The 13,079-nt window shown below is 36.2% G+C and overlaps 1 protein-coding gene across 10 annotated transcripts in view; it reads left to right on the top strand.

The window, feature by feature from the left end:
- TJP1 (tight junction protein 1) overlaps positions 1-13,079 on the top strand; it is a 273,793-nt gene that overhangs the window by 165,170 nt on the left and 95,544 nt on the right. For all 10 annotated transcript variants that reach the window (XM_032175878.1, XM_032175875.1, XM_032175877.2 and 7 more), the window contains one exon: positions 7,467-7,523. In XM_032175878.1, the coding sequence (XP_032031769.1) occupies positions 7,467-7,523 (57 nt within the window). The remainder of the gene's footprint in view (positions 1-7,466; positions 7,524-13,079) is intronic.

Here is a 13,079-nt window from a genome sequence, read left to right as displayed (position 1 = left end):
GGATTACAGGCATGTGCCCCCACGCCTGGCTAATTTTTGTATTTTTAGTAGAGACGGGGTTTCACCAGGTTGGCCAGGCTGATCTTGAACATCTGGCCTCAAATGATCTGCCTGCCTCAGCCTCCAAAAGTGCTGGGATTACAGGTCTGAGCCACCATGCTTGGCCACTTTTGCCCATTTTTTGTTTCGTAATTCAGATGTGACGTTTACCAGTTTTCAAGGATTATGAAATTCATGTGTTCATTGTAGGATATATAAAAACTTAAAATACACAACTCTGAAACCAAGCTTTTTTTCTGAGTACATAAATATGACTTTTTCCAAAATTGGTATCTTTCTGCATTTTTCTATACCATTATAACATTTTTTTAAAACTTTTTATTTTAAAATACTAGATTTATAGAAAAGTTAAACTCTTCTTTCGTGTGGTTACATTCTCCATCTGTAATATAGTTATGTTCATTTGTTACTGTTTTTATTCTGTTTTTGATTCCTCCCCTTCCCCCCATGTCTTTTTGGTTTTAATAGTTTAATTTTTTGATCTGTGAAGGGTAATGTTATGAAACAATACTGTGGTCTGAGAGTTATACAAAAAGATATACTCAGAGGACTGTCACTCTCTCTTTATCCCCGCTATGCCATTCCCTTCCTCCTCCTGTCTACTGAATAAACTGTGAGATCTTTTTATCTATCTTCAACCTTTAGAAGATGCTATAGCTAAAAATAGTTTTATTTTTGATAACTGGGAAGCACTATATTTTAAGTTTCCAAGAATATTTGTAACTGTCCCTACTGAGATTTTCTCAATATTTAATGTACACATAATGGTGACTTTTAAGCTGATGTTCTTTCACTCTTACTTTATACCTAATATAGCAGCTTATCTGTGAACTTATGTTTTTAGCAGACCTTCAACTTTGATCAACCAAAAAATTACAGGTTCACTGTGTCTGTCTTTCCAACTAATATTTCCTAATCATATCCATCTCATCATTTGTTTCCTAAAGTGTTAGCCAAGGGATGGACACAATGATATCTTTGTAAATTTAACCAGTGTTGAATACAGTGGGGTGTTGGATGCTAAATTTACCCAATTTCTATTGAGACTTTTGTCCTGTAGTTGCTGCCTTCTTATTTTGATCGTTATTTTAATTCTTATGCTTCCTGAATTTTTATCTTCTATTCATGAAGTTTGTTGAATCCCTGAATATCGTTAGGACCCTTCTTCATTTGATTTTAGAGTGATCTTTTTTACTACCTCCTGGACATTTCTATTTTGGGAATTTAAATGACAGCCCATCAGATCAGTCCAAATATACGTATTTTGTCTTCCTTTTAACACGTAACACTATTCCCTTTGTACTTCATTTGTGTTGCAGTGATCACAATCTGAAATTATGTAATTGAAACTTCATTGAAGGGCAGGGGTCATCTGTTTTATTCAGTGAAACTTACCTTGTACTTCTCCTTAAGTTCCTGGCTCAACCTCATCTCCATAGATGATCTTGCTTTCAACTTGGATGGAAAAAAGCCAAAAAGACCAAAACAGTAACACTTTGGAGTTCAGAAGGAATGAGGAGCAGTTCAGTATAGCAGCTTTGCTCACAGAAGGAACTCGGAGGGTTTCACAGAGTGTTCTTAATACCTTTTCTATTGGTTTTCCTAATGGGGAACTGCATGTCATCAAGAAAGAGTGTTCCTTGAAGATTGTGGAAATTTTATTATTTTATGATGTCAGATAAATGAGGTGTATTGATCTCAAAAATTGAGGGATCTTAAGCTTTGGTGTATTCTCTGGACAGTAAGTAGTGTTTTGTATTAGCTCCGTTGGTTTTCATGTATCCTCATTGTCTGCTCCTTCTCAGGTTCCTTTGGTTGTCCACAGGGTTATCTTAGTCCTTGGGTAATTACATCTTTTCCTTTTGACTTCAGCACTGCTACTTTGTTGACTACTCAAGAGCCATCTTGAACTCCGCCCCCACTTCTCACTTTCTAACTGGTTTCCCTTTCTCAAATCATCTTCCCATTACAGCCTTCAGAATGAATTCTGATTATGTCATTTGATCGTCGAAAATTCTTTAGTGTCTTCCATTTGAGTTTAAAGTCCTTGGCATTATATTATAAAGCCTGTTGTGATCTGGTACCCTTGCACCTTCTCTCCTTTTACTCTCTCCTTGTTTCATAAATTGTACAACTTAGTCATATCAAAGCCAGCGTCATGTGTAGCATCACACAATCTTGCTGAGATGCTATTTCTTCTGAAACATCTTTCTCCACTTTTTTCCTGGACATCCTTCAAGCTTGATGAACTCAAAACGTTGCTGTCTCAGGGAACAGATCTCTGATCTTCACAGCAGATACAGTCCTTTTGCATCTTCCGTAACAGCTCTTATCTATTTGGTGCAGAAGTTATTTATTTTGGTGCAAAAAGCTCTTATCTTTTGATGCCATTTTAATGGTAAAAGCTGCAGTTATTTTTGCACCAACCTAAATACCATTTAGTGTTCTCAGCTGCTTCTTTGAGCCCCTTGGGAGGGAGAGGGACCTATTTTTGGCCTCCCCAACACTTAACCATATCTGATACATGTTTGTTGAATGAATGAATGAATGAATGAATGATACATGGATTGTTTTTGAAATTACGGCCATAAGGATAGTAAAATTTAACTGGCTGTATATTTAGATAATGTTAAGGAGTTCTTCATTTCGAGTATACTTTATATCTTCTCTATTGGATTTGTTGTTCTCCCAGTTATAGGCTCATCCTGTCTTGTCAGTTATTGTGCCCTCCTATCTTTCCCCATTCAGTCCTAAAGGACAGTGAAACTGCCTAGAACTGAGATCTGAAGTTTTGGCAGGAAGCCCTTCAGAGTTGGTGATCTGAGTAGTGTCTTTGCCAGCTGGAGCTTAGAACAAAGAAACTAAACAAACTCTTGGCAGATTCTGAAATACAGCTTTTTGCTTCTTCAGAAATTGTGATTCTAGTCAGTTAATGCTGACTTAGAAATGTGCGCAGAACTCAGAATCCAGCAACCATGAATTGCAGTCACTTTTGATGCCTGCAGTGCTTCACTAATTATTGAATTTGTAGCCTGTTCATTGGAATTATAGTCTTAATAGAATTTTGGAGCTAGAAAAGTCTTTTCATTTGAGATAATTTCACCCATTTCCCTAATTGTATAGGTGAGGAAAATTAAGATCACGTTTCTAGTTGATGATACCTTTCGGCTCTGGTCTCCTTATGCCTGGTCTAGTTCATTTCCTGTTTACCAGCATCTGTCTGAGTACTAGGGAATGGTAGTGCTAGAATCATGCTTAGAGGAGTAATACATTTTCCCCTTGATCTCCTAAAAGCTAAATATCTTGAGCCTGAGACTGGTAATTTATCAGAAGCTTTTTATGCAAGTTATGCAATAATCCCTTGTGCATGTTTGAAATGAGAAAATGACAAGCGAGTTTACAATAAGGATATTAACTTTTAAAAATAATTTGATAAGTAATAGATGAATGTGATTAAAAGTGCAAAGGGCTTCTGGTGAAAAAGTGCAAAGGGCTCCCAGTGAAAAGTGAGACTCCTCCTACCTGGTTTCCTTTCTCCACTCCAGAAGCCATGCGTTTCTTAGGTATTCTTCCAAAGGAATCTCCACACCCCTTGCTTTTCTAACGAATCAAAATTCTCAGTCATTAGTGAACATTTTTTCTTTATGGAATGCTCATGAAAATAATGGTTAATAAATTTACTGGTACTAAAAATGTTTTATATCAATTTTAGCTTTGATTTCTGAGTGATTTACTAGAAGGATTTCTTAGTTTTTCCCCAGCATTTTATTATGATCACTTTCAAACACCTAACAAGATTGAAAGAAGTCTGTCATGGATACCTGAATCCCAGCCACTAAGATTCTACCATTATTATTTTACTGTATTTGCATTATTACATATTTACATGTTTGTTCATCCTTCCATTCTTCAGTTCATTCAGAACTCCTCATCAGGACTGCCTGGTTATATAAACAACCATGGATAGAATTTGCTCCTTTTGCCACAGAAGCAAATGAAAGGCTAGAGAATGGAGAGAGATGACATGGTCCATGATTTAAACTAAGAATATATTTTTCTGTTTTTTTTTTTTTTTTTTTTTAAAGATAAGGAGTGGTAAAACATAGTAACTCACATATTATGGATTAAGTTGGTTTAGTGGCTGGTCAAGAGCCTAACCACTTCTTTTGATGTTTCATTCTCAATTGCTTTCTTCTACGTAGGTGTCTTCCTTCAGATAAATCAAGCTATAATTGATGTTTAACAGAAAAGTTTTTTGAGATGTGTACTTTTCCAGTCCTCCAAAGAAAAACTATATTGATTTTGATGTGGAATGGTGAGAGCAATTATGTTTTAGTATTTTAGTCTTCTCCCTTGTACAAAGTAAGTTTCTCTTATTGCACTCCTCCTGGAGACTGTACATTAAGACCTTAATGTGTAGATTGCTTACTAACAGGAGAATAAACATTTTTTATAATTAACAATAAGAACATTAATCCTCTTAAACATTATTTGATTTTCCTAAAAGCCAAGTGAAAAACAGATACAGATGCGTCTCAGCTCACTTAGAACAATGTCCTGATTAAACTCCTAACTTGAAAATATTTTAAGTCAAAAATGCATTTAATACACCCAACCTACCCAGTATCATAAGCTTAGCCCAGCCTACTTTAACCATGCTCAGAACACTTACATTAGCATATAGTTGCGCAAAATTATCTAACACAAAAGCTTATTTTACAATAAAGTGTTGAATATCTCATATAATTTCTTGAACACTGTAGTGGAAATGAAAAACAGTGGTTGTATGGGTACCATCGTAAAGTCAGAAAATCAAGTTGACCCATCCTAAGTCAGGGACTGTCTGTATTCGAAATGTCGAATAGGAATGAGATTTGGTGAATATGGTTTAAAATACATTGCCAGTTTGTTCTGATGGGGAATGGAGAAAGGAAAGCAGAAAGATAAAACACCTGATAGAAAAATGTCACCCACAGTCCCTTTACTTTGAATGTGATAAACAGTGTTAGCATTTTGTTTATCCTTTCAGCCTTTATTCCCTGCTAATGTTTAAACAAAATTAGGATAACCATGTACACGCTGTTTTACAACCTGCTCCCCCCTTAATGTTAAATAAATTTTCCCATTTGATTAACATCTTCTTACAAAATGGAAAACTGTGTTCATTAAGACCTTAGAGAGGATGATTAACTGTTTCATACCATAGAGTATGTTATCAAGGAGAGTTAAGTGCGTGTTATCACATCATTTGCCATTTGGACTGATAGGAAAAACATTAAAAAGGCAGTAAAACAATGTCACTGGTAATGAAATAGATGAAGAAAAGATGAGCTGAGAGCTATGCAAGCAGTTCTCATTCTTAATATCAGCTGAGATTGGACAAACAGGCAACTCTTGCAGATACGTTTATCATGTATATGTTAGTGGGACTGTTGATGTTTAGCTGATTTACTCATACTATTGTTGCTTCTCATTGATGGAAGAATTTTTTTATTTTATTTTATTTTATTTTTTATTTTTTTTTTGAGACGGAGTCTCGCTCTGTCACCCAGGCTGGAGTGCAGTGGCGCAATCTCGGCTCACTGCAAGCCCCGCCTCCCGGGTTCATGCCATTCTCCTGCCTCAGCCTCTCCGAGTAGCTGGGACTACAGGCGCCTGCCACCACGCCCGGCTAATTTTTTGTATTTTTAGTAGAGACGGGGTTTCACCATGGTCTCGATCTGCTGACCTCGTGATCCGCCCACCTCGGCCTCCCAAAGTGCTGGGATTACAAGCGTGAGCCACCGGGCCCGGCCTATTTTTTTTTTTAATGCATTATCCCAATCAATGTTTGTTTAAAAAAAAAAAAACAGCTTTTGTTTCCAGTGGAGGTCTCATTAAAGGGAAGTTTTGCTGCACTTCATTGGACGATTGAAACAAATGCTGGTGAGGTTGGCAGTTCTTATCTATGGGAGTGAACAGAGAGATCCTTTCTCTGTCCTCTCTTATTCATCTGGCAGTATAATCTAGTTGCTTTGAATTTAGGGAAGCAGGCTTTCTTTATAGGGACTTACTTTCTAAAATGCCACTAATCTTCAATTAAAATTGCTGTGGGAAAGGAGAGAATGGGCCTATGACACCTTGATAGGCATATTCTCATGATGCTAATGACAGCAGTAAGAGAAAACAGACCTCACTTATGAAATAGACGTTTATAGTAATGGGTGACTAGTGGTCTGAGAGTGTCATGCTTAGCCTTCTCCCTTTTTACTCTACTTTTTGATAACTCTGAAGAATCTTTTTAAAATTTACTTGTAAATACATTTTAGGAGTCCCAATTTCATAAAATGGTAACATTAAGAGAGACTGAAATATTTTAAGTCTCCAAGAGGAATTAACCCGATTTAAAAGAAATTTATTTTGAATTCCTTGCTGCTAATTCCTTAGATCAACCTTGTCCAACCCGTGGTTCACAGGTCGCATGCGGCCCAACACAAATTCGTAAATTTTCTTACAACATTATGAGATTTTTTTTTGCAATTTTTTTTTTTAAGCTCATCAGCTTTCATTACTGTTAGTGTATTTTATGTGTGGCCCAAGACAATTCTTCTTCCTTCAGTGCAGCCCAGAGAAGCCGAAAGATTGGACACCCCTGCCTTAGATAATAATTTATTTTCCTCTCTATTGAGAGGCTCATGACAGGAGGTAAAACTGAAGTACACTATAATTTGGGTAGGACCTGTATTGGAGCTCTTATCGCTTTTATTTTATGATGATTCTTGGGGGAGTTTGGGAGATTGTTCTTGTTTGTTTTTGTTTCTTGTGTGTGTCTACGTGTGTGATACATATACTAGAAAAGCTGTTCTTTTTCTTTTGGTTATAAATGAAGCTTGAGAAGGTAATTCTGTAGCAAAACTGAAACTAGGTAGTCATGTTTGTGACGTTAAAGCAGCCATTTGCCAAACCTATCAATGGTTTTATCTGTTTTCCTGTAACATGTATGTTTATAATTACTGTGTTCAGAGGCATTTAACTTTCTCTTCCTTTGTAAAACATAAGAGATGCTTTTAAATGTTTACGTGCCATTAGATATTTTAAGATAATACCGCTCCGATTTTTATTCTTTTCTAATACTAAGTATAAAGTTGCAGAATTAGCTTGAATACTGATTTCAGCTTGCATGAAATGAATATAGAGCAGCTGTCCAAATTAAATTAAAAACAAAGGAAGTTCCTGTGTGTCGTTTCCTGTCTTTTAAAAGCAAACAAAAAACTTTCCATAATTATTAAGGTCCTTTCAGAGTATCTCTGATATTAACAGTGTGAATTTTGGTATTTCAGTGTGCTGAATTGTTGGATGTTCTTGCTCACCTTATTAAGGACATTTTCTTAAAAGGTAAATGATTTGTTTTTCTTTTCCTTTATCAGAGCACAGCAATGGAGGAAACAGCTATATGGGAACAACATACAGTGACGCTTCACAGGGTAAGTTTGTGTTGCAGTAAATAATCTGTGTATAACTCAGGATACTGGCAGCTTTGAAAACAATAGAGGAAAGCCAGATGTCAGGAAGCCAGAGGGAGGAGGAAACTTTTTCTATATTCTTTTGTTTAAAATTAGAGTTACAATAATTTTTTATTAAGGTCAAAAGTGAGCATGATTACTTTTTCATATATCCTTTTGAGTATTTGCTGTTTTTATTCCTGACTTAAAAAGTGATTTGCTTTTTAAAATTTTGAGTGATCAGATAAAAGACTGTACATTAGTATAAATTATTATAAACTGCTTCAACCTTTCTGAGTATATATGCATCCGTTGTGGGAGTGAAGTTTGAAATTAAACCAGGTTGTATACATAATAAAATCCTAAAAGATACTTAATTGATTTCAAACATGTTGACCCAAGCTGTTGCTTAAACAATTGCAGATGCGAGAAGAGAGATGAGCAGTAGTAAGAGATGAGTTCTTACTTGGTGGGACTAAGAACTTTGTCCGAAGTGAGACTGCTATCAATTTGAATTCTAGTTCTACCTTTCTCTTGCTTTAGAAATGGGCAAGTGATTCAGTCACCTTCGAAAACCTTGGTTTTCACAAGTTTAAAATGGAACAAATTGACATCAGTTCATGCTTTACCAATTTGTAAAGTTAAGTGTCTCTCAAAATTCTCTTTCCTCTCTTTCAAGAGAGCTGAATCTACTGATTACTCCCTTTCTTAGAGAATGTATGGAAAGAGAGAATAGTTAAATATTGGTCTTGCACTTTACACTTACTATTTCTACCAGCTATATCCATTATTAGGAAGATGGAAAGGGGAAAGAATCATGTTCCTGGACTCTGCCCCTGATTATCTCACGAATGTTTGGATCTGCACATAGTAGATAATGGGTAAATTAATTATTAAAAAATAGTGGTTTCTGGCCGGGTGCGGTGGCTCACGCCTGTAATCCCAGCACTTTGGGAGGCCGAGGCAGGCAGATCACGAGGTCAGGAGATAGAGACCATCCTGGATAACATGTCTGTACTGAAAATACAAAAAAAATTAGCCAAGTGTGGTGGCGGGTGCCTGTAGTTCCAGCTACTCGGGAGGCTGAGGTGGGAGAATGGTGTGAACCCAGGAGGCAGAGCTTGCAGTGAGCCAAGATCATGCCACTGCACTCCAGCCTGGGCGACGGAGCGAGACTCCCTCTCAAAAAAAAAAAAAAAAAAAAAAAAAAAAAGATTTTTTCTTTTCCTGATAAGATATAGTCAGCTTTTTAATGTTTCATTATTAAATGGTGAGGGAAATCATTATATAATTCTAACCTTAACTTTCATAAACCTGCAATATGGCCTTCTTTTGTTTGAAATGTATTGATAGGTAGCATATTTAAATCACATACATGTGATTAAACATATAAAATAACTTCTTACCTTATGACTGGTGGCGATGTCAATGATTTGGTATTTTTTTATCCCATTTATTTTTATTAAGACTTTTATTGTTTTTATTGGTATAATTTACATACAGTGAAATTGACCCTTAGAGTTCTGAGTTTTGGCAAGCATATACAGTCATGTAACCACCACAATTAAAATACAAGACAACTTCAATACAAAAACTTTCCCTTACTCCTATTTTTAATCATCCCGGTCCCCTCACCTCCACTTAACCAATGATAAGGTTTCGTTTTGTACATTTTTGCCTTTTCTAGAATGTCGTGTAAATGGACTCATACAACATGTAGTCTTTTGAGACTGACTTCCTACACTTAGCCTAATGCATTTGGGATTTCTCCATGATGTTACTCTATCAGTAGTTTCTCTTATTGCAGAGGAGCATTTCATTGTATGAATGTATAATTGTGTATTCATTCTCCAGTTGTGGTATATTTGTGTTTTACAGTTTCCATTGATTATAAACAAACCTCTAGTGTACAGGTTTTTGTATGAACATAACTTTTTATTTCTTTTGGGTAAATACTTAGGAAAAGACTTGCTGTGGGTCCCATGGTAGTTATTTAAGTTTTAAAGAAATGGTCAAACTCTCTATACCATCTAACACCACCACTGGCAGTGTATAAGAGCTCCAGTTGTTGTGTATCCTCATCAACACTTGATACGGGTTGAGCATCCCAAATCTGAAATCTAAAATGCGAAATTCAAAACTTTTCGAGTGATGACGTCATGTTTAAAGGAAATGCTCATTGGAACATTCTGAATTTTGGATTTTCAGATTATGGGTGCCGAACTGGTAAGTGTAACGCAAATATTCCCAAATCCAAAACAGTTGAAATCTGAAACATTTCTGGTCCCAAGCATTTCAGGTAAAGGATACTCAATCAGTATTGTCAGATTTAGAAAGAAAAGAAAAAAAAAGGCTGGGCACAGTGGCTCACACCTGTAATCCCAGCACTTTGGGAGGCAGAGGCTGGTGGATACCGGAGGCCAGGAGTTTGAGACCAGCCTGGCCAACATGGGGAAACCCCGTCTACTAAAAATACAAAAATTAGCCGGATGTGGTGGCAGGCGCCTGTAGTCCCAGCTACTTGGGAGGCTGAGGCAGGAGAATGACTTGAACCCAGTAGATGGAGGTTGCAATGAGCCGAGATTGCGCCATTGCACTCCATCCTGGGCAACAGAGCAAGACCAATTGCCATTTAGTGGGTACCTAGCGGTATCACATGTGGTTTTAGTTTGCTTATCTCTAAAGACTAATGATCTCTTGATGTGCTCATTTGTTACCCATATATCTTTGGTAAAATGTATTCAAACCTTTTGCCCATTTTTAATTGGGTTTTTCTTATTATTGAGATTTTATAAAATTGTGGCAAAATACAACATAGACTTCACGTATTCAAGACTGTTGCCCATTTTTAAGCTCAATGTTGCTTGTTTTTTAGTTGTTGAGTTGCAGTAGTCTTTATATAGTTTGGATATTAACCAGTTGTTAAATATATGATTTGCAAATATTTTTTTCGTTTCCATGGATTGCCTTTTTACTCTGAGATTATTCTTTTTGGTACACAGAAGTTACTGAGTTTTGAGAGGTTTCTTTTTTGTTTTTGTTTTTGTTTTTACATATTCAGGATACAGGTTCTTTATCAGGTATTACTTTGTAAATATTTTTTTCCCATTCTGTGATTTGCCTTCTCTTTTTCTTAATGACAGTGTCTTTTGCAGTACATGCTTTAAGTTTTGATAAAGCTCTGGCCAGTGTAGTGGCTCAAGCCTGTAAGCCCAACACGTTGGGAGGCCAAGGCAGGCGAATTACTTGAGGCCAGGAATTTGAGACCAGCCTGGCCAACATGGTGAAAGCCTGTCTCTACTAAAAATACAAAAATTAGCCGGGAGTGTTGGCATGTGTCTGTAGTCCCAGTGCTCGGGAGGCTGAGGCAGGAGAATCACTTGAGCCCAGGAGGCAGAGGTTGCAGTGACCTGAGATCGTGCCACTGCACTCCAGCCTGGGAGACGAGTAAGACTGCGTCTCAAAAGGAAAGAAAGAAAAATTTTTGATAAAGTCCAGTTTGTTAATTTTTGCTTCTATCAATCATGTTTTTGGTTTTGTATCTCAGAAATCTTTGCCAAACCGAAAATCAAGAATAATTTTTCCTCTGTTTTCCTTTAAAAGTTTTATTTCAGTTAAATTCTGTTTCTGCCATGAGAGACGGGCAGAGAGATTTTTTTTCATACAGATGTCCAATGTTTATTTTGAAGAAGCATTTTGTTTGAAAGATTATACTTTGTCCAGTTAATTGCCTTTCTCCCTTTGTCAAAAATCAATTGACCATATATTTCTGGACTCCCTTGTCTGGTCTGTTGATCTGTGTGTCTGCCTTTTTACCAGTTACTTCTGCGTCGATTACTGTAGCTTTATATTAAATGTGGAAATCAGGTAGGGCAAATCCTCCAAATACTTTTTAAAATCATTTTGGCTTTTCTAGCTCCTTTGCCTTTCTATATAAATTTTAGAATAATTTTGTCAACTTTTATCTTCCTTCTCTCAAAGAAAATAAAACCTGCTGGATTTTATTGGGATTGCATTTGAATCTACAAATCATTGGGGAGAATTAACATTTTAACAATATTGAATATTCCAAACTATTAATATAATGTTATCTCCTCATTGTTTTATTTCTTTAATGTATTGTAGTTTTTGGCAAATAGATCCTGCACACATTTTGTTAGGTTTATAGTTAAATATCTCATGTTTCTTGGTGCTATTGTAAATAGTTTTTTTTTTTTTATTTCAGTATTTGATTATTCCTTGTTACTGTGTAGAAATGCGGGGGTTTTTTTGTTTTGTTTTGTTTTGTTTTTTTTTATAGCAACCTTGCAGTCCTAAAATTACTAGTTGTAGGAACTTTCTTGTTTAGATTCCTGGGTGTTTTCTTATGTGTAGGCAGTCATGTCATCCGTGTATAGAGGCAGTTTTTTTCTCTACTTTTGAATGCTCTTTATTTCTTTTTCTTGCTTTATTGCACTAGTTTAGACTTTCAGGATGTTGTTAATTAGGAATGGTGAGCAGGCATACTTACCTTACTCCTAATACTGGGTAAAAGCTGTCTTTCACCAGTAAGTGTTTTTTTGGTTGATGCCTTTTATCAGGTTAAGGACGTTCCCTTGTATTTCTATTTTGCCATTTGTTAGATTGAGGAAGTTCTCTTTTATCTTAGTTTACTGAGAGGTGGTGGTTTTTAATCATGAATGAAAGTTGAATTTTGTCAGTCCTTTTTTTTGCATGTATGACTGGGATTATATGGGTTTTCTTCTTAATCTGTTGATATGGTGGATTTCTTGTTATTTGTTGAACAGCCTTGCATTCCTCAGATAAATTCTACTTGATTGTTACATGTTATCCATTCTAGATATTGCTGGATTGATTTGTTGATGTTTTGTGAAGATTCTTGTTTTATTGGTCAGTACTTTTTTTTGACATTGTTTGTATCTGGTTTTGGTATCTTGGAAAAGCTATACCTCAAAACAAGGAGTTGGGACGTGTTCCTTCCTTTTGTGGTTTCTAGTAGAGTTCATGTACAATTGATTTTATTTTTTTCTTAAATATTTGTTAGAATTCACTAGTAGAGTTATCTGGTGCTAGAGTTTTTTTTGTGGGAAGGGTTTTCATTACTTCTTTAATTTTATATAGGAATATTCAGGTTATGTATTTCTTCCTTGTTACAGTTTTTTTTTTTTTTTTTTGGTGTTTTTTTTCTTTTTTTTTTTTTTTTTTTTTTTGAGACAGTCTTGGTGTATCACCCAAGCCGGAGTGCAGTGGTACCATCTCGGCTCACTGCAACCTCTGGGGTTGAAGTGATTCTCCTGCCTCAGCCTCTCGAGTAGCTGGGACTGTAAGCATGCGCCACCAGCCTGGCTAGTTTTTGTGTTTTTAGTAGAGCCGATGTTTCACCAGGTTGGCTGGGCTGGTCTTGAACTCCTGACCTCAGGCAATCCTCCCACCTCAGCCTCCGACAGTGCTGGGATTACAGGCGTGAGCCACCATGCCTGACCAGTAGTTTGTATCTTTCAAAATATTTGTCTTTATCATGTAAGTTGTTAAAATTAT

The sequence above is a fragment of the Hylobates moloch genome, unplaced genomic scaffold, assembly GCF_009828535.3.
Source record: "Hylobates moloch isolate HMO894 unplaced genomic scaffold, HMol_V3 SCAFFOLD_14, whole genome shotgun sequence".
NCBI lineage: Eukaryota > Metazoa > Chordata > Mammalia > Primates > Hylobatidae > Hylobates > Hylobates moloch.
This window is presented reverse-complemented; position numbering and strand designations above follow the sequence as displayed.